At 39.9% G+C, this 22,571-nt stretch overlaps 1 protein-coding gene across 2 annotated transcripts in view; it reads right to left on the bottom strand.

Annotated features, from left to right (window-relative positions):
- Positions 1–1,092: 1,092 nt before the first annotated feature.
- Positions 1,093–22,571, bottom strand: part of PIAS1 (protein inhibitor of activated STAT 1) — a 59,689-nt gene continuing 38,210 nt past the window's right edge. The window contains exons 4-14 of one of the 2 annotated variants that reach the window (XM_082060564.1): positions 22,419–22,466; positions 21,097–21,187; positions 20,255–20,389; positions 17,091–17,196; positions 15,578–15,651; positions 10,571–10,731; positions 8,848–8,978; positions 8,333–8,510; positions 7,289–7,431; positions 6,921–6,958; positions 1,093–5,248 (exon numbers count right to left, since the gene is read on the bottom strand). In XM_082060564.1, coding sequence (XP_081916690.1) covers positions 5,213–5,248; positions 6,921–6,958; positions 7,289–7,431; positions 8,333–8,510; positions 8,848–8,978; positions 10,571–10,731; positions 15,578–15,651; positions 17,091–17,196; positions 20,255–20,389; positions 21,097–21,187; positions 22,419–22,466 — 1,141 coding nt within the window. In that variant the 3' untranslated portion in view covers positions 1,093–5,212. Of the gene's footprint in view, positions 5,449–6,920; positions 6,959–7,288; positions 7,432–8,332; positions 8,511–8,847; positions 8,979–10,570; positions 10,732–15,577; positions 15,652–17,090; positions 17,197–20,254; positions 20,390–21,096; positions 21,188–22,418; positions 22,467–22,571 lie in introns of both variants that reach the window. The other variant, XM_082060563.1, reaches the window with a different exon arrangement.

Here is a 22,571-nt window from a genome sequence, read left to right as displayed (position 1 = left end):
TGCAACTTGAGGCCGTTTCCTCTGGTCCTGGCACTTGTTCCTGGGGAGCAGAGCCCGACCCCCCCTGGCTCCAAGCTCCTTTCAGGCAGTTCAGAGATCAGAAGGTCTCCCCTCAGCTCCTGTTCTCCAGCTGAACCCCCAGGTCCCAAATCAGTAGCAGTGTCTCTATAAGGGTAAAGCAGGGATTATTCTCATGGAATATTACTACAGGAGATAAAAAAAAGCACAAAATGATATGCTGAATGTCATGCAAGAAATGGAAGCGGATCCAGGATGAATCTTTTCGACAAATGTCAGTTTTGTGCCCAAACTTCCCCGATTCAGAGCCCATGGTTCTCACAAGTCCCAGACTAAGCCAGTAAGCTCAGTCTGGAATCCTGACACATGAAGACACTAACCCGGGGCCCTGTGAACAGCAAAGGACCACACATCATGGGGAAATGAATTTTGCTTAATGTCAAACTTCCTACCACACCTCTGCCTTCTTACGTTAGCTCTTCCTACTCCATGGATAGAAAATAAAACAGAAAAATCTTGTTTCTCCGAAAAATAGAGAGTTACAAGCAGCTGAGCACTCGGACAACACTCCAGAAAAACAGCAGTGAAATACAGAGAAGATCGACTACAAAAACCAATAACAGGTTCCAGCTATCAGCAGAAGAGAGGACTTCCCTCGTCTCTTCCCACCATTCACGGTTAATCTCAATATTGGGACTAAACCCCCACCTACCTTGATTCCGAGCCTTTGCCCACCAGTGCCTTTTGGAGGTCGGTGTCCACACCAGTGATGGACGCAAGAAGCAAAAACCTCATTTGCTTTGAGTGTAATTAGCTTATGAAACAAGGAGTTCATTTCGAAGCATTTGTTTCCAATATGCATCAATAGCCAAGTTAGAACCGATCCAATAGATGGCTTAATTCTCCCCTATTGACCACAGAAGTTATCAAATCCTTTCAGCTGCAGACGATATAAAAGCTTGGATGTTACAGGGACTGATCAGCTCAAAATCACTTTGCATCACTTCAGAACGCATCTGTATCGAAACCACTGCCCAAAGCAAAGCCAGCAAAAAGGAAAACACTCCACACACGTTCGCAAAACAAAGCAGCATTGTTAGAGCTTGGAGAGACAAGTGGGAGACACTCCATGTCACAAAAAAAAAAACCCAAACAAAAACCAACATATAGAAGCAAAGCATTTAGTTCCAAGGGGACCTTTGCAACTCTCACACCCTCCTTTCCCCTCCCCCTTTTTGTTTCCCCCCAGGAAACACAACGTAACTGAATGCTTTTTATTACATCTAAAGAATTCTACATAAACAGGTAACATTCAATAGGTAAACCATTTTTTTTTTTTTTGCAATGCATATAATAAATATTTTCACTTGGTACTTTTATACAAACTGACATTGGTCTACTATACATTTTTTAAAAGCCATTTACTGGTTTGGCATGCCGTATGGAAACTAAGAGAAAGTTTTAAGGCAATGAATGACAGATTTAAATTCATGGAATTAATGGTATTTTTAATATTCTGCTTATATACATTTTTCCCTTTGTTAATTAAAACAATTAACAGCAGCACTTTTGGGGACCACCAGCAATTTTCCCTTGTTAGAAATCTAAGCTCTGTTAAAAAATAAAAAAGGAAGGAGGAAAAAAAAAGAACCCAGTTACACTGACAAAACAATATCCTTTCCGTTTAAAAATGTGCTTAAAACCCTGAAATGTTAAACTGCAACAAAGAATAAATTTGCAAAACGTTCTCACAGTCCTTCGCTCTGTGCTGGGAGGCAGGTCCGAGAGAGTCCAACGAAAATCTACATCATCCTGTCCCTGTAAGGCCGATCAAATCCCTGCCCTGGAGAGGAAGGGGACAGCCTGGAACTGCTGTCACGATGGAAGCGCTATACAAGTTTTTAACACATGGCATAATTACGGTATTTCCTCATCTAAGGATGCAGCAGTAATGCACTCCCGAGCAACGTGAAGCCGTGGCTGCCCTGCTCCCCACCGCGGCCATGTGCTTGTGTTGGTGTGTGAACAATATGTCATGCACGGCGCTATATGTTACACGTGTGCGTGCACCCTCGCCTCCGGTGGAAGGACCTGAGGACAAGAGAGCACCAGGCTGAGGGTGACAGAACTCGGCGATGTGCCGTGCGCGGAGCCGTCCCGCCGGCCTGCCCACCTGGGTGCTTCACTGCACCTTTGATTGGAAGCGAATTAAGGGAAATTTGAGTTTGGGACAGACATTGGCAGGGCACTTGTCAAAAACTCAGACTGAGACTTCTACCAAGCAATGTTAACCGTGGTCAGAGGCACAGAGAATTATCAGCTATAAAGAACACCCGAGCGTGAAACAGGAATACTCACAAAGCATATGGGATTAATACCACAAAGGAGGATTTAAGAACATTTTCTGTCCCTTCTTTGTAGAGCAATGAGGTTTAAAAAAAAAAACGATGAGGGTGAAGTGAACAGCCTTCCTTCCCTTCAGGGTCACTCAGGAGGAAATGGAAGATGTCATCAGCCGACCTCGCCTTCCAAAAGCTACGCCAGGCACAGAGATGCCAGGTTCTGCGTCACCACACACTCGCCACGTCTCGTTTTAGATGTGAATTAACAACATTTTAATACCATGGTCAAAAGCGACATAAGCTGCTCGTTGGGCCATCGGTAACAATACAGTCAGTGGAAACGTTGCCACGATGGTCGGTGGAACAGCCACAAGCTCTCCCAAATTCCTCGGAGGCGTTTCAGGAGCCGGGACACGCGCTCCCAGTGACACGGATGGCGGCCGTACTCCAGGTTTACAGGCGGTAGTATAGCAAAGCATATGCTCTGAAGTTACCAGGTTAGTATTCACGACTAAAATGTCTGAGATATATTCCTAGTGTAGGTTTAATCACTTCAAAATCAGACTGAGTTTAAAAAATAAGTATTTCCCATTTTCTATCCTTTTATTTATTAACTGACATTTAATAAATTATAAAATTGGTGTATGGTGAAATATATATATCAGCCAGATATGTATGAAATACACATGCATGGGAAAAACTATTTAACTCACTTTTAACTCACACACACAGATCTATAAATACATATATACACACACATATACATATAAACACAAACATTTGTTTTCAAAATTCAAGTCAACTATTTAGTGGCAGAGGGATGCTGTAAAAACACTAAAAACGATTTTGATGCCACATAATGTGAACCTTTCAAATCACCATACGACTGATCATACAGCAATACCTAATGCTACTTGGATTAAAGATTTTTTTTTCCTTTTTTCCTTTTCTTTTTTTTTTTTTCCTTTTTTTTTTCTTTTTTAATCAATGCAAGATTTTGAGACAACTTCATAGGCAAAAGGTGGCCCTTGTCAATGCTCAAAGCAACTAGCTGCGATCAACAGGTTTGGACATTAAAAATTCAGACAAGAATCTGCTAATTTCAGTATTCCTTACTCTCTCTTTCTGATAAACTTGTTACCTGCACTTTCAACCAGTTATAAAAATATTTTTCACATCAGAGGAAATATTTACTCTCTCTGACATGGACTTTGGGACACAAGAGAATCACTTCCTTCCCTCCCCCTTCTCTTACTTTAAAGAATCTCCTGAAAAACTGCATTCCAGCTATTTACACATTTCACTCTTGAGTAAGAACGGATCTGCCCAAGTGACCCACCAGTTCTAAAACAACATTTTCCTATGTCATGCACCACTTAAAAAAAAAGAAAAAAAGAAAGAAAAAAAAAAGGAGGGAGAAAAGAAACCAGGAAGTATGGCTCAACGTTCAACATAAGCGTACTGAAACATCACGGAAATGAAAATTATTACAAGGCCAAATGAGAAAACTGGATTTTAAAGCTCGCTACCTCAAGAAACTTCGGTAGGTAGGAATATGTTTGAGTGTATGGGCTACAGGATCAGGCTTTTTATTGGGTTGGTTTTTGGTTTAAGAGACTCACATTGAACACTTAATATTAATTTTGATGAATGTGAACTCAGCAGACATCGTACCAAGACCGTTATCAGCTGCACAAACCATGCAATAGTGTGTGTTAGAATTTGTGTTTTCTACTTTTTGTTGACAAGTTCACTTTTAAGCAGAAATTTGATCTACTGCGGCTAAAAGGAGGTTTCTCCAGACAGAATGAGATAGGCCTCAGTTCAACAGGCCGCTTATACACGCATGGCTGACTTGAAAGCACAAGCAGTTCCACAAAGTTAAAACTGACACATGCTTAATATTTTGCTGATTAGGATCTTGCATTACTTTAAAAGGATTTCATAGTAAGTTTGTAGAAACAACAGCCTACAGTCCAATGCATCAATGCTTGTATTTGGGGCTAGATTCTATAAAATTTCTCTGTCTTGTCCCACAGAAGCACAGCCAAGTAAATCCTCAGCCTGAGATTTTATTGAGTCTGGCCCTCAAGAATAATTGGTACACTAATGAGCCTGCAACATGCTTGATGAAAGCATAGAGTTTAAAAAAAATCATCTGAATAGAGGCTCATGTAGAACCAGAAATGACCAAAAAAAAAAAAATCCCAAAAAACCAAACCCACTCCTGAAAGACTATGTCCTGCAAACAGAGGAATAGTTTGCGTAGGGTTTATTCTGCTTTAAGCATAATAAAATCCACACTAAATATGGGATGGGGCAACTCGATTCCACCAGAGGTAAATGCCTCCAAGAGGAGAAAAAAAACCCTCTCACAAGTCTGAACTTTAAAAGTTCAGCTCCTTTCCTGTTTATGTTACTTGTGAAGAAAATAATGCCATTTGTGTCCAAACTACAGAGGGAAAAAAGTAACTCATATGACAAATGCACAGGTGTAAAATCTTCAACATCCATAAAAATGAACTGAAGCGCCTTGTTTTTGTTATTTTTTTTTGTTTTTTCCTTATTTTTTTCCCAGTGAGGCCATCTTAGGTTTATATACAAAAGTAAAACTGAAAATATACTTCTGTTCTCTGTACACATAAATTTTTTTTTCCCTAAAAAAGGAAAAAAAACAAACAAACAAAAAACCACTCGTCTATGTTTCTAACATAAAGTAAAACCAAGCACAAAGATTTCCTCCGACGAGTTCGTTTTCTCCGAAAAAAAAACCCAACCAAAAAAAAAAAAATCAGTCCAATGAAATAATGTCTGGTATGATACCAAAGATAGACGCCGTGTCCGTGCTGCTCCTACTTGCAACTGGATGACCATGATTCTCTCGCAGGCTGTTGGAGGAAACAAGACTGCTGTTACTGCCACTATTGCTACCATTTGTGGCTGGCAGAGAACTGCTTCCTCCCGCATTTAGCTGATCGAGAAACATCTGAGATGAAGTGTATGGGAAAAAACGAGAGTGTAAAAGTTCTTGATCATCTGATGCAGAAACTGCCGCGGCTGCAGCGGCAAGAAGGGATGTGCTGTAATGCTGGGGGGGAAAAAACAACATTTTCAAGTTACATTTCAGACACTGGAGTTTTGATTCAGAGCAGCACAAAAGAAGGTATTTGTAAGCTAAAGCTCTGACACCTTCTGGATTTCACACCAGCTCGTCTACTCAACCTTTCTGTAAGGTAAGTGGACCGATGCAGTGAACTTTTACCTCTGCAGCCCCTGCTTTCTGAAGTCAAAAGAAATTGGAAATACTAGTATTAGTAAAAGCAAACACTAGAAAGGCAACAGTATCGCAAGACACCCCAACCGGTAAGAAACGGCAAGAAGCAGCACTCTTTTACCTCTTAAAAAAATCCTTGGTGGAAAAATGCCCCAAAATTCAAAGAAACATTTTGCCATCCCTCTCCTCCGCTCAACAGTCACAGACCAACCACAGCTGGTGAAACTATGTGCTAATCACTGCTGGTGGAGGAAAGCAAATTGCTGTGAAAAATGCATTTAGAAATCGCACACGTAGTCCCATCAGACGGCAGCAAGGGCTGTCCCAAGTTATACTCTCTGCTGGGCAGTCCCTGAAAGCCAAGAACTTCAGCTATCAAAAATCGGATTTTAAATACAATGTCTCTGTAGGATCATTTTGCTCTGGATGTTTCTTTCCACTACAATGAAACACCCAAGCAGGCTCTTCAGCCTTGTGCCCCTGTATGTATGTACTAGTATAATTATGTCACATCAGTGCACCACTAGACTTCTGCACTACTTGTTTCAGAATAATTCTCATATCTATGTTCTACTGAATTTCAAGATAGCTTTTCTGAATGCAAATTCTACTGTGCAGGCTCTAGTCTTAATCAAGGTATGAAAGTATCCCTCTATATTTAGTGCAATTCTCCTGCTTGATATTGCAGACCAGACATGAAGGGACAGAGGGCAGGTGAGCCACACCAGCCCCTCTTCTTTTCCTGGAGGCACAGGAGGAAAAGTGATCACATGGGAGGACTTGCAAACCCAGATTCCTTTTGAGAATAACCTGCTTAGTTCACTAAACTGGAAGAGCCCATTTCAGTATTTACAGAAAGGTGGCAAACGTGGTATGAACAGGCACACAGCCTCAGAAAAAACAGCGAGCTGCCCCTGCCTGCGTGAATCGTGTAAGGGACTGTCAAAAGTCCCCGTGGTGGGGACTGTCGAAGTCAGACCTCAGGTCTGAAAAACTAAGGATGTGGCTGGTGGAGCCTCAGCCACGGCCGAGGGTCATTCCAGAACACAACAGTGGCTGAGCTTAACCCTTGGAAGCTGAAATGGTTTTGTTATGCCTCATCCTACACCCCTATTTAGACAATGCTCATGTTTAGTCACAGTTTCTATGTGTATGATATAAAGCTGCAGCCTGCCTGTGTTTACACCTACATCATACATCTGCTCCTTCCTCGCCTATACATCCATGTCAGCAAGTCCTTCTCAGAAAAGAGAATCTGTCATATAACCTGATTTTCTTTCACTTACCTGATTGTCTCCTGACAGGAAAGGGAAGAAATCTAAACCTGTAAAGAGTCAGAAAGAAAAAAAAAAAAATATCAAGCTTCTCAAAACAAAAAAGCACCTTCCCATTTTTTCACTATTTCTTGAAATAAAACCAGCATAATACTGATAACACTTCAGATTCTCTTCACAACCAGAACTTGCAAAATATCAACCTTTTAAAAACTTAGGATATTAGTCTAATATTTATTTATTTTAAAAAATATACCATTTCATCCTCAAAATAATATTTTGTACTACTGGACTGTCCAACAACTGCATGTTTAAATCCTTTTACAACAGTTATTGGTTGAGAGAGCTGTATTTACAGCTATGAACAGTCAGACGCTCACCTTGCAAGTCGTAAGGCATGGGTGTCATATGGAATGGATGCCTGTAGTCTTGGATAAGTGACGTATTGATGTAGCTGGTGTCAACAGCAGGAAGGCTTGGTGTTCTTGACACAGGAGATGCTTGATGGGGTAAATTTAAAATGCTGAAAGAAATAAAGGCTTGTTACAAGTGTAAAATATAGTCCTGGCTTTACTGCTAGAAAAGCATTTGACGATTTCTATTGCTGTCCCATGCAGGGTTTGCCCGTTTTCAAAGTCAACCTCTCAATACACATTATGGACTTTGTGACAAGTGCCCAATAACAACTCCCCTACTCAATTTCCAAGTTCCACTAGAAAGCATCAAGATGCTACAGAGCCTCAATGAGTCTTGTATGGAGCCCTCAAAAAGGTACAAAGCTGCATAACAGCACAACAGATACACTCTACAAGGTAATTAGCAATGGAAAATAGCCAAAAAGGTCTCAAGGAGTTCTACGTGATCACTGAGTCATTTACACCACTGGAGCAGTAATCAGTTCAGCAACAGGATCCCTTTGGTTTAGCCTCAGTTTTCATCCCTACATGTTTATGCAAACAAGGTGCTATTAACAGCTTGGCTGCAATCAGGTTATTCCAGCATTTGTTATTACTGTACCACTGGCAGTAACCACCAGGAAAACCCACACACTCCCACACCACACCCATGTTTCTCATTGCTTGCTCTCTGTTGCTGCTTTCATATTTCCCTATGGAAGAAAAACTTTTCCAGATCTGCAAAAAATACTTCTAAGCCACAACCTTTTGCAGCATTCTATACTCATTTTCACAAATAGGAGTATAAATACAATTAAAAAACTGTATTGTGTTACATACTGAACTCAAAGTTGTTATTCCAATCCTTTCAGGCCTCGTGATCCAAGACCAAATCCATCTGCTATAAGCTACCAAATCAAGATATAACCCAAATACAGAGCTTTCTACACAGAATTTATCTTGAAATTTGTTACTACTCTCCATCGTGAGTAGATCCTCTCCACACTGGCCTGCATATTTTATTCTCACCCCTTATTATTTAACGGTGACGCTGGAGAGATGGAAGGACAGCTTCTCTTTGCAGATGGCTCCTCGTCCTCTTCATCTGATGAGCTATCAATGGTTAAATCAATCACTTCTACTTTCTTGTTTTTATTTGACTGTTGATGAGAAGACACCTGATGTTCCAAGGAAGAGCTTATGCACCCTATACAAAGTAATCGACATTATAAGCTGTAGCTTACAACAAGCTTATTATATGCTTACACAGCTTATTATATGCCTTCATAAATTATTAGCTTATTATGTGACTTCATAAATAAAGCTTACAACTTAGAATAAAAGAAAACAAAATTACATAACGTTGATTAAAAAAGTACCGTGAGCCTTAAACAAGTATTACTCAAATAATCTTTCCCACAAATGATTATTAAAAGCTACAGACATACATGCAAAAATTATCATCATGAAAAGTTAAAGGAGCATCAATACTTAACACTTCAACATCAGGACATTCTGTCCATACATCCCAAATCACGACTTACCATCAACTCCGTTGTAAGATGCAGTTACTTCCTGCACTTCCTTCTTCGACCTCATAGGAGCCCACGATCCATCCTCCTTAAACTGAATTTCATCACAGTCTGTACAATACTTCAGGATTTCCATGAACAACCTGTCAATCAAAACCATCTAATATCAGTCCTCAAAAAGAGCTTAACTTTTTTTTTCCTCCAATATCCTCATTAGTCAGTGTAAGTTTGAGTTAGTGGTGTAGAAGAGTCAAAAGCTTTCACTGTTTTACCCTCTCTCATCTGCTTCCTTGATAAATAGGAGTAATTGAAAAATTTAAAATATTATCTAAAATAAAAATCTGCACATTCACTTAAAGGATCTAAGAGTTGAATCCTGAAGAGCTCATGACACAGAACTCCATTTCCCAAGATGAAGGAAGAATGTGACCTAACTTTAAAAAAAAATAAATCTCTTACCCATATTTATCTTTGACAGTATTTAGCTGAGGAAGCCCATATCTTAAAGGAGCCCACACAGTTGAGTATTTAAGGACCAGTATTTCCTGAAACCTCTTTTGTAAGCAGACATCTCCTAACAAGAGCTGAGCTTGGGAACCTAAACTTGCAGCCTCTTCTCTGAGCTGCATCCCCTAAAACGTTTAGGATCCTGGCGCCACATCAGTCCCAGTGGGAATTCCAGCTTTTGACCAAGTCTATTCATGTGGTTCTGCGTAGGAAAAAGCTTTGCTTTAATTAGCAAGAAAGTTCACTCTTTCCCAGATTGAAACATTTTCAAGAAATAACCTTCTCCCTGGGATGCTACAATTGTATTACCCAACATCTGCACCTGGCAACACAAGAAGTCAGGACAATACGTTGTTTTAATTATTACCACTTTTACTCTTTACTATTTAGGCTGAACAGTTCTTTGATTCGAAGCAAAGACCTGTAAACCTGGGGTCCACAAATCCAAGGCAGCCTGTGCAAGCCCAGAGTGCCCCACGAGAGCTTGTTCAAGGCCTTTAAGGGGATCCTGAGCAATCCAACACTTCACTGGCAGGAACCTCTCCTTGTTCTCCTCCTTTATCCCACTCTGGAAAGAAGGTTCTTATCTAAGGAATTAAAATGTAAGCCCAGGAATACATACTTGGCATTTCTTCGGGGAGAACAATACTAGATTTTTTTTTTTTTTTTTTTTTAATATTTTGCAGGTAGGCAGTACCAGGCAATCAGTCTTCATGTTACTTTCTAGAAAAAGCAACTCCCCAAGTGTCAAATTGTACACAGAGTTATGGAATTGTCCATGCCCTTGCTGGGGGTGGCAGTATTAATTTGATCTAACATGAATGTCTGCTCTCAATTATGCCAGATTTGTGCAGTTGGCCCATGAAAAGAAATGACATGTGCTGTTCTCACCTTAGGATCCAGTATTATGGAATATTGGGGGGAAAAAAGAAAAAGACAATCCACACAACTGTTTTAGACAGGATAGCTCCAAAAATTTACCTGGGACTGGAAGGAATACCTTTGATTGTTATTAACTTTAACAGTTTGATGACCACAATTCTTCCAAAATACCAAAGGAAGAGGTACCTGGTGAGTAATTCTTCATCAACAGCAGGGAAATTAAACGACATGGTAACTTAAAACAACCAGATAACCAAGATTTCAAAACATTGTATTCTATGCAGCACAAGAACAGTAAGCAGTGAGTGCAAAGTCCACCCTTCATTTGGAGTCTCGTTTTACTCACCCATCAATAATGAGATGTTCATAGGGAGCCTTCTTGTCACAGACAGGGCAAACCCAGGTTGGTTTCTTTTCATTCATTTGAATATATAGAGTGGCATCAAAACATTGCAGGTGGGAACAAGTCAGGGCCCTACATGGTATAGTTAGTCGCATTTTACCAAGCTTTAAGAGAAAACAAACAAACAAAAGATTATGTGACCTTGGTATCAAATTAACAGGCAAGGGGTTTATGTCTGAAAAGAGACAGGTTGAGTTTTACTCCAGAAAGGGCTCTCACAAATCCAAGTTTTAATTAAAATATATGTCACATATACTGTTCTCTCCCTGTAGATTTTATTATTGCCTAAAATAAAAACTTACTAAAAATCACACTTTAAAGTACATTTCATCAAGGAAATCATACATATTCCCATCATAAAATATAGAATCCACTGAGCACCTGTAACATACCAATGTCCCAGACAAATTGCAAAAGAGAATTATTCATTAGTATTTTAAAAGCAGACAAACGCGGTTCAGTCCTTTTTCTTGTGTAAAATACAAATAGCTGGCTATTCTCTATAATACCATCACACCTTCTGAACCCAACAAGGGGCCTGCAAATGTTAACAGAAGACAGGAGAAAATGACTTTGAAAGTACACTTTAAGATGGAAACCGTCCTTTTCCTTCCAGTTTGTGGCAAGGCCAGGACAGCGAGGTTTTGCAGACCAGCACAAAGCTTCCACGAGTTTAACACAAAAAGCACAGCTGAGCGCTTAAACTGAGATTAACATGGGAGCGCTACACACAGGGAGGGTTTAGGCTAAACTATGGAACAGGTTTGGATTAGATAACACTAACCCGGACCATAAAGCATTAACATATGATTACATTGAATGCAAAATAGATTACATAGTGAAAGGCATTTCATATTAATCTGAAATAAAAAAGTTTCCTCAAAAAAAAAGAAAAAAAAGTTGTTTTCTGGCAAAGTGCTTATGTTGTAGTTTAGGAGGGGCTTTAACTGACCACACTAAAGGTAAAAAGCAGGAATGTCTAAACAAGACCTTTCCCACATAAAAAAAACCCCACAAACAATTATTTATTAAGTATTATTTATACTGAGTATTTTGAAGTGATACATATTTCACTAAAATATCCATGACTTCCTTTGAAAACCTCCAGCCAATTCAGCAGTGGAGCTGGTTTCAGTACGGCTTTGATTCTGAGCAGTGTAAGACGGGTGCCACAGGATGGCACTCAATCTCAGAATATCGGAAAACTAAAAACAATATCAAGAACAAAGGCTCTACTCACAGTCCACTACTTCCTCCATGATGTTTTTTTTTCCACTTTTTCTTTTTTTTTTTTTTTTGCATCCACCATAAGCAGAAATCCCTCCAGCCCGTTCCCAGAAAATTCAGCTAAACTGCAGGACCTTGCTGCTTCTTCTTGCCTCCGGCTCTAAGTCACTGTCACAAAACCCAGCACCAGATGGGACGGGGGCACAGAACTCCCTGTGGACCCTGCAGCGATGGGGCTGAAGAGGTGCTGCATGTGCCATGTGTTTGGCACCTCTCCTCCCCAAAACCATGACCAAGCACATTATTTCTATCACATAATCAACCCCCAACAAAGCAAAGGCCCCCAGATCCCTGTCTGTCATGAATTCCTGTCTCCCAGATGGTCGGTCAATGGTTCATTTGCCTGTTGGCCATAGTAAGAGTCTCCTGGCTCAGCCAGGATCGAGACCAAGGGTATCAGAGATAAAACCTGGATGCTTCTATGTGATGCAAAATAAAAACAGGAAGGTCAAAGACACGTGCTGCAGGAAGAACATAAATACCGATCTCCTGCGTTCAAAAAAAAAAAGGGGGGAGGGGAGCAGATTTAAACCAGAAACATTTTCACAAGCTTTTGGTACAAAACCCATGTTTCTAATTTCTAAGCAGTAATTGGATTTAACCAAAGCCATACGCATGCAGATAGAATCAGCATGCTCAGCGTTAAGGAGTTGATGTCTCCTTTCCCATTTTAGGCGTTGAAGCTCCTGGATCAGCTCTGCCATACTGGCCAAACTGTGGCAGAACCGACAAAAGAAGGGATACATCCCAAGTTTTGAAAAACTGTGTTTCCCAGCACTGGTACTGTTTTGATTCCTGCCTGTCGGCAGCCAAAGAAACACTGCATTGATTTCTTTTACAAGCATACAAAACATCACAATCTTTTCATGCTAAAAAATGCACCCAAAACAGGAGTTAAGATGTGTAAACAAAGCTGCAAAACCTACAGTAAAATGCTAGATTTGGAATTTTTGTTCAGTTAAATATTTGGTCCAGCTGCATAGCCTGTGGATTTATTTATTTTTATTTCAAGTGAAAAAAAGAACGTGAATTCAAGCGTCTTCCTGAAACACAGACTCGGTCCAGCCCATTTGCCTGCTGTATCGTGGATAGATTCAGCCAATAGTTAAGAGCAGCTTTTTTTTTGTACTCCACAGTCTCGGAGGGAGAGCAGGCCGTTGTGCTAAAAAAAGCTCTGCAGCAATCCAAAACAAATCCAGAGGAAGCTGCCTCACTCTGCGCTATTTTTCAGGGCAAAATAAACGTTATAAAGTCTAAACATGCCACCCCACCCAGATACACAATTTTATTTATTTTATCGAAGTCTACACACAAGAGAATCACACCCAGAACAAATGAGATGGCAGAACAGCATCCTCACATTAACAGAGCTGAAGATGCAGCACTCTTTAATTTTTGGTTCTCCTGTTGGGAGATCAAATCAGCATTTGAATGTGTACTTTCAAAGCACACACTGTCCACTCCAGCATCAGAAAGTAAGCACAAAATATTTACCAAAAACTGCTTACAAATTAGCAAGTAAACATATGGAGGCTGTAAATAAAATTACATTCAGATCTGAGGACAGTCTGACTCCTGCTAATAACCCTTCTGTCCATAGGGCAGGTTGAAAGGTGCAGCCATTTGATGATGGATTATTCCAAGAGTTACAGTGAAATCAGCACTGAATGAGGAACATACTAGAAAAAAAGTCAAGTGTGTATGTTTTGTAGACATTGAAGTGACACAGAGACAAATATGCTCAGAATAATCTGCTCTAGACTTTGGTTTGTATGTCTACCAGAAAACTGGTAAATTTTAGAAAGGAAATACTGACAAAGGTAGGATTCTGCAGAGCTACCTCCTCATATCTGACTGTCTTGTTTTCAACCCTGGCAGAACTCTGAGAAAGCAAATTAGAATTTGACATCTTTAGGTATTAGCACACTTGCAGTCCTAACAGCAATATTGTAGAGGATATTCCTGCTCTAATGCTAACTCATCAGAATTGCAGTCATCAAAGAAAAAAAATGCACCTAAAAGCATCGCAGAAGAACTCTTCTCAGTAATGGAGGCCAGCAGGACAACCAGAAATGTGTCAAAAAACTCCCACAGAATGATCAATAGAGCAACACAACTGCCTGAAGTGGCAGTTCTGACAAATCAGCTACAACTGAAGTAAAAATCTGAAATTCCCGAAGATGTGTGCAGATTAAAGATAGTTAATACAAAGGCACTTATAAACTGTTACATCCATTGAATTCTTACTAATGGATTACTATTTTTGGCTGTATTGGAAACTAATTTTAAGTGGTAAGACTATTGTGCCTAAAGAACGACAAAAAACCCAACAGGACTCTGGTTGTGCTTTGTAGAATAACAAGTACAAACAGCACAACAAGAATTCAGCTCTAACAACTCAGCAAAATAAGCTGCCAGGTGTGGAAACGAAATAGTTCAGCATTCCGTATCTGCAGCAGTTTCGATGTGACACATAAGTTCATAGGTTTATAAGATTATAGGTATGAGGTTACTAAGTTTACAGATCAAGATTTTATCTTGTAAATGCAATCCCTGTATCTTTATTACAGATGAGTTTTATCTTCCTTATAAACGTGTTATTGTTTAGTTAGCAATGTTGATATGGAGAAAGTCTTTTAGGATTGAAGATCACGAAAATACCACATTTAAAAGATTTACAATAATCTAACACATAAATAAAAAGTAACCACAATGTCAAGTGTGTTTTTTACAAAGCAAAGTTTATATATCTAAAGGTTTGTCTTCACACTGGCAGAGTTTAAAAAGATATTTAACAACTTGAGAAATAAGCTTCAATTTTGCAAGAATAAAGTCAGTTTTAGATTTTGCAACCGAAAGTTTCGTGACAAGCTTGAGCAGATTGAGCCAAACCAGGAAACAGATGTATCCTTAATCTTGAGAAGAGGTTCAAAAGTTACTCTGCAATAAAGATACTGCGTCAATCAATACAGAGCGAGCATTCTGAAGGTGCGCAGTACTTGAAACAAGGGCGCTGAGTCCCAAGGATAAAAGGTGTCCATAATATTAATATCGTGCAGTTCAGCCACCAATAACTAAACCAGGTGTAAGCCATTGCTTATCCCAGCCTCTAACTGGTTAAAAATCAACAGGTCAGGATACAGTACATCTCTGCCACTTCCACGTTCCCTGGAACCATATTCTCCCACTTTGGAACAAATTTTGTCTGAACAACCTCTAGAACAATGCGTCATTTTTCATTTAAGATTATTAAACACTCAAAGTGCACACATGTATATAATTGATTTCAGTTAAAAGATGCTCAATTCTTTGGCTGCAAACACTGGCTAAAGAGCTATTTTGAACTGTCTGATCACCGACCTTATCACTCAGAGTGGTTTTATCCCAACACTCAGATCATCTAGTGACAGATTTAAGTGTGTGCTTACATATCATTTTGAATAGCATTTGTAAGTTAATGGAATCCTTATTTTCCCAGGGGTATATCACATGCTTCAGCACTGAATCCTGTCCCCACAAAGTTAACACACAGGTAAACACAAGCAAATCTCTCCCAAACGTGTCTCAGAACACTCACATTTTGATCAGAATCAGTTTTGAGGGAATTAAAAAAAAAAAACAAAAAAAACAAAAACAAAACAAAACAAAACCAAAACAACTTACTGGACAAAGCAGAGAAACTCTTAAGCTTGTTGTTGCTATTTCACTGTCCGGATCGGCAGTCAGCTTCTCTTTAACTGTTATTTGAAAGAAGAAAAGGTTTATTTTACAGCTGATTTAAAACACAAATGGGATGACAGAGAAATAAAACAAGTCTGAACCTGTGTGCTAAACTTTCAGTTTGCCATATCTACTGGAAGCAAGCAGCAGTGATTACTGTTTCAGACTCACACAATAAACATGTAACATAAGCAGTCTTTACTCTCTAGAAAAGTAATAAATTACAAGATTTAAGAAAGCAAAAAAGCAGGAAAAGGTCATCTTAAACCAAGATCCTTAGAAAACGTATTTATATAGAGTTGTCTCTTTTCATATACATGCAACTTTGTACTGGAAAGTTACTTAAAATCTACTAACAAGATGGACAAGCACCATTGTGAACCTCTGAAATACTCATCAAGCAACTCTGTGGTTTAAAATTGAAATGCAAATGGAGAAACAGGAAAGCAGAGGTACTCTGACAACATTTGGGTTTTAAATAACTGCAGTGAAATATTAACACAACAGAAGTCTTTCATGTCTACCTGTTCTCTACTATTACTGGTAAGGACTGTTTCATAGTCAGTCAGCAGTTAAATGAACAAGTCGGTTCTATGTTCTTCCAGCTCGACGAACCGAACCTACACCCTCACCCTCACCTTGCATACAAAGAGCAGTCACCACCTGGAAACTCCTAGATTTTTGTGCATTTAAACCATCACACGGCACTAGCACAAGCTAATGCTCAGCACTAGATACCACTGGCTTTGTAGCATTTACTGGCAGGCTAATTTATTCCCTTTGGGAGAAGGTCCTGTGCTGTCTACAACACACGTTATCCGAGTATTAAAGAGCGTGCCCAACGCCTGTCAGGTGTTGGCCTTTCCCTCCTCTCCCTGAAAGACAAACACGCAGCAGTTTTTGCTTGCATTTTTGTTTTAAAACTTATACCAACTTGCACTTCACAGAGAAAACAATAAAGCTGCAAACCTCACACTTAAATCTGGAAGGGGGTTGGGAGGAGCACTGTGCCAGACACTCTCTCTCCAGGAGCTCGCTCTGCAATACGGTGCCAAAGGAACAAAACCCATGTTGACGGAGACTTTCCTCCAGCATGTCAGCATCGAGGTTCAGTATCAGGCATATAGTTCAGCTCACCCGAGGTACTGAATTACCAGTTAACTATATAAATACAGTTGTTCTGTTCTGCAGAAACAAAGCCAGTATGGCTGAACTGAAAGAGATTCTCTTGCATTTTTCCCTTCACAGTGTCAACAGGGTTTCTGGCCTGGCTCCTAGTCCAAACAAAGGCCTCTGAGTCTTTGAATTGGAACTGAATACAAAGAACACCACTATCAGATTCTCAAAACCCAGAGAATTGTAGGAAGTCCAAACCTCAGTCAGTCCAGTCCTATTTCAAATCTCCTTTTACAAAAGCTATTTTTCCTTTTTTAAACAAGCAGTACATCAGACATACTTAGCGCTCTAGAATGATCAGGGTTCCGTATTCCTTTTGCTCGCAACCTTTGCAGTAACACTGTCGAGGACAGCTGCTTTACAAGATAGACTGCCATGGAATAGTTCTAGAAAACAGAACAAAAGATCAAAGTAAAAACTGTTTCAATCAAAAAGACAGCTTGTATTTTATACAATGCTTATGCAATTTGTTATGTGATTACAGGGCTCTGTGTTTCTAAAGCAGTTACAAGAGTTTGGATGGCAAAGTTTTCAGACTAGAGAAAACCCACCATGCTTCAGAGAGTTCACAGGGCTGGAGTTTTAGAGATGCAACAAAAGTGACTTCACGGTTCGCTGAGACTGGATTCAGCTGCAAACCAAGCTGATAAAACAGCATTTAGGACACTTCTGGAACTTTTTACATCTAACTCAGGACATGCAGTCTACAGCCATGTGAGAAGGGTAATTTCACATCAATAATGTTACATAATGCAGTTGTGTCGATACATTTAAGGGAAGATGTCAGCTCAAATATGATCAAAACTTTTTTTTTTTTTAATAGAAGTTTACTTCATTTTCAAAATAGGAAAATTGGCAGTGATGCCTCTTCAAAAGCAACACATAGAAAAGACACATCATCTGCAGTATTTCCTACTCAGTCTGGAAGCACTGTTCAACCTTCTTTTTCTATGAAAGGCAACTTCACTACCGAAGCTTAACAGGATTAAGGCAGTTAAAGAGTTCAAGAGTTCGGTGAGGCCAAGATGTACTCCGGTGAATGAAGCTGGAGCAGGCAAGAAGTCCCCACTCCCGACTGCCCTTCCCCTCCAGCAGGGGGTAGGTCACTTCCCCTATGGGTCTGAACAGAACAGAATTAAAATGTTCCTTATCAGTGTCAGCAAAAAGCCAGGGACACTCACTTGTGCCGCTACAGATGATAATTAATAATAATAATATAATTAATAATAATACAAGGAGGTCAGGCACAGGCCGAGCACCAATGCTGGCAGCTCCCCCGTCCCCTTGGGACGAGCAGCTCCTTCCAGCATTGCCAACCGATTCCAAACCACAGCCCGAGATTTCTGAAGTTCTCATTTGTCTTGTAAGCTACTACTAACAGCAGGTAATAACTGTCTTTCTGAAAATGTGGTATGGTAGGATGCACTCAGCAGAAACACCCCTCACTCCCGTGCACCCCCAAAATGGAAAGGACAAAATTTGTGTTTTCATACATCAATTACTTTGCAATATAAACAGTATTTGCTAAACCTGTAGCCAGACCCATACACTTGAAATCGAAAAATGAAGGTCTTCCCCCCAGCAACTGCCACGTATGTTTCCACTAAAAAACCCACACAAAATCCATACAATTGTGACATCTGCCATTATTTAGGATGCCACTAGAATCCGAAGATAGGATTTCAGTAATATATCTTACCATAAAATTACACAAATTGAAATAGCACCAGAAATGCCACATTTTAAATATTTTACTCTTACGATGAATGCTTCTCACATCGTTAAAAACCACTACTGCTTTAACTTGTTTGTTTAATGCCTCAATTAGTATAGAAGTTAGAAAAATGGTAATTAACATTGTGAAATTATTTACTGACAGCTTGAATCTACAAAGCTAGGAACTTGCCCAAGGCATCTTGTACAGAAGGCTCTTGAAACAGATTGTGTAAAAATCACAATTATGACTTCAGGAAAGGTAGAGCACACCAGTCGAGACATGTGACTGACTCTTTAGGGAAGGAGGGGAATTCAAATTTTGTACTATACAGGCACATCCAAATATAAAAGAATTCCTCACATTTAACTGCCAAGGTCTCACACAACCACTTTAGGAAGCTTGACATCTCACGAGTGGGGAAATTCTGACTGGCATCTAATTATCAAGAAATACACTAAGAAGTGGCCACCCTCTTCTAGTTTTCTATTGCAAGCTACAAGTTTGTCAATACATTTTTAATAACTGAAATATCTATGAAGCCTGAGAAACCAGCTAGCTCACAAAAGACCAGCTTCGAGGCCACGCAGACTTGTGACATTTCTTTTCCCTATGTCCTCACCGGTATTTTTAAAAGTGCAGCGCTGTAACTGAGAACAGCTATCAGGACTGATCAACTCATGTGCAGGCACTTCTGCAATGTAAACCAAACCAGGTTCATTTTCAAATACTTATTTCTGATACCTGCGCTTGACACTAAATAAAAGAAGGTTAAAAAAAAAATAAATCATTCAGCCATCATTTATTCTATAATTTGAATGGAGAGTGTTTTACGGTCCACAAGAAATCCATCCTGAAATGCCACCATGACGTTTTATTGTGCATGACTGGGGTGTAAGCGTTTTCCACGCTGGTTCAGGAATCCCGAGCTTTGCACGCTGACGAATCCTCAGACAAGGTTTCATCTCAGGACAATTCTCGGGACTTCTGAAAACAGGCCAGTTGCAATGGCAAAGTCACCATTTTTCAAGTAGATGTTGACTCTCTAATGAGTATCCAGCAGTTTTTTTGCCATCAGAGAAAGCAATGCACTAATTCACGGACTAATTTATTGAAGTAAATTTTTGCAGCATGTTCCAGATTTAATTATTCCAGTAGAAGATCAGCGATCTTATATTACCAATTTTAACATTCTCCCCACAGACACACACAAAAAGTTATAAAACCACGACTTTTTAAATATTAAGTGTAAGGTTAGCAGTTATGAGAACAGAAATGTAAAAAAGGCAAATTAAACCTCCTGGGCCCTGCTGAGTTGCTTTGCTTTGTGTCCACATTTACAGTTATAAAAGACCACTCTGTACTAAATGTCACATGCAAGTAACAACTTGAAGCCAAGATAAAGTTTGTCAAGTCCCCCAAATCAGGAAGAGCTTCAAGTCTGAAGTTAAGACAAAAGAATAAGACATCTTCATCTTATTATCCAGGCCCTCAATGAGCCACGAAGAAAGTGGGTGGGGGGATAAAATGGGAGAGATCACACCAAAATACTTGAGAGCTACTGATTTGAGGGAGCATATAAAGCGATACAATCAAAAGAAGGAACAGTCCACTGCTAAACCGTGAAGTATTTTCTGGACAACTAAACTTGCTTCTCTTTCAAATCTTTCAAACAGATGCCAAAGCAGAAACTAATAAGCTTGACAGCATTATGTATCAAAGTTACTTACTCTTCCAATTTCTGCAGTCCACGAAACAACGATTGTGTTTGGTACCGTCGTAGATAATCTGACAAGTGAGGTAATGTTGATTGGTCGGCTAGGTCGCTTTGGTTCAACACCATTTTTGGTTGGTGGAAGATAGCCCTAGAAATCAAAGGATTTTCTCCACTCAGCAAAAAAAAATAAATAAATAAATACTGCTTTTGCCTTCTGCCCCTTTCACCACCACCCTGCCCCAATAAAAGCTGTATCTCACCTGAACCAGGCTCCCTCTTCAATTACAAACCTTCAAGAATAAAGGTATATAGAGAGATATATATAGACATATCAGACAATAAATTGTCAAGTATTTTGCAAGGCCTCTCCCCTTACACAGAGCTTCATGCTTTCCAAATCCTAACCCTGCCCACTGGAATATTAAAAGGCACCTTTGCCATCTCTCCTTCCTCAGCACTGGAATTCTACCTGCCTGCCTAACACCGCCCAGTCTGGCCCCATGCTGCCCCAGGACTGGAAACTGGCACTTTTTTCTCTCTTTTTCTTGATCAGTGATGTTCTGCTCCCTGCACAGATGACCTCCAAAACAGAGCCCAATTTCAGTCAGACTCATTGGATGTTTGTCAAACATAAAAATTTACTGTCATGGTTTTGAAAATTAATCTTCTGAATCTACTGGCTGATCTCCTGCAAAACAATTTACTTAACTATCTTCTCCATTTACCTATCCATCTTCATTCCAATGCTCCAAAATGTGAAAACAAAGCTTAGGATAAATTCTCAGGCTAATTTCTGACAGGCAGTTCCTAATATTGCTATCCAAAATATGGGTATCAAAATAACATCTTACTTACTGGGAGGCTGCATGGTTTCCCATTTACTTTCACACACAGATTGGGTGGGAAGTGATCTTCTTGTGGACAACTGGTTTCTGATAAACAAAACCTAAAAGCAAAGAGATTTCATCATCATTCACTTATAAAGTGATTTAAAGACCACCCTTTGCTAGAAGGAATTTTTTTTTCCACAGTTATGAAAGCATGACAGCTCTTGCTAAACACAGCCCTCAAATTAGCTGTACAGATCATTAAGCAGGAAAGTCCCCCAAAATTACAGGTTTGGATCAAGATGGCTGTAGGTTTCTTCCCAGATGTCTTGAACTCCTCAGACTGACTCTGACTCATTCAGATAGGCAGGTTCCTGTTACAAAAGACACATCATCTGCATTTCTTTCCTGCCATTTCTCCAGCCTGACCTCTCGATACAAGACCAGGGGTTCAAAAAGGACAAAATATACAATCTCTTCAACCATCCCTCCTCCAACTTCAATAAACCAGCCAGCTGTTTAGCCGCAGCATCAAACACTATCCTCATGCCTATGTCAAGCTTCTTAAGTTCAGACAACTTTATTTATTTACTGAAGTTCAGACAGGCTTATGTGCTGCTGGAACCAAAATAAGACACACCCTTCCTTGTGTATGAAATATGTGTAGGCCAAGATCACAGACAATAGGCAGGACCAAAAAGATCTTCTCGACTCCACTGGATTTCTTCCAGGGGACCTGCCGCATCCACACAAACCGACCGTGGCATCAGGGGACAGCTATTCAACGCAGCTGCTCTGCTCACAGCCCCCCACAGAATTTCAAGGATACACAGCATTTAATAAACTTATATGTGTCAAAGCTTCTACAATAACCACCAGGTTAAGATCCAACTGGTGATTTGCAAAGTCTTGCCTCCCACTGCCTGTAGAAAAGTAGACCATGTGCTGCTGTGCCCAGGAAATACTGTATTAGACATCTCTGCTAGGAAAAATAACCCTCCCTGCATGCAGATTTTGAAGGCCCAGGCACCTGCAATCTGACAGATGTGGAGTTAAAAAAGGAGCATACGCAGAATGCAAAATAAGGAACAGCAGAAAACGAGCCGGCTGTAGCACACGCAGCGTTCTGACACACCAGGGATCAGGCCACCAGCAGCTTCAGCAAAGCTGCATGTAACAAGGACGCGTAGTTAAGTTTGCCCTTTTCAAAGCTGCCAACAGCAAGTTTTTCTCAAGAAAACAACAGGATGAGACTCTTGTCCATACAGCAAAGCATGACAGGCTGGGAAGTATATACCTGATATATTTTTAAATACAACAGCATCCAGAACAGGCAATATAAATCCATACCTTAGCTGGACCTGTACTGTGAAGTCACATTTGGTCCCAGAAATATCCCTAGAAACAACACAACATGGGTTAAGACACATTGTTTACGCAACAGATTCATCAATATTTTCTCAGTTTGTATACTATAAAGAAAATTCTGATGGGTCACTATGA

This window comes from Streptopelia decaocto (assembly GCF_964273445.1).
Source record: "Streptopelia decaocto genome assembly, chromosome: 9".
Classification (NCBI taxonomy): domain Eukaryota; kingdom Metazoa; phylum Chordata; class Aves; order Columbiformes; family Columbidae; genus Streptopelia; species Streptopelia decaocto.
Note: the sequence above shows the minus strand (reverse complement) of the source record. Positions and strands in the feature narration are given on the sequence as shown.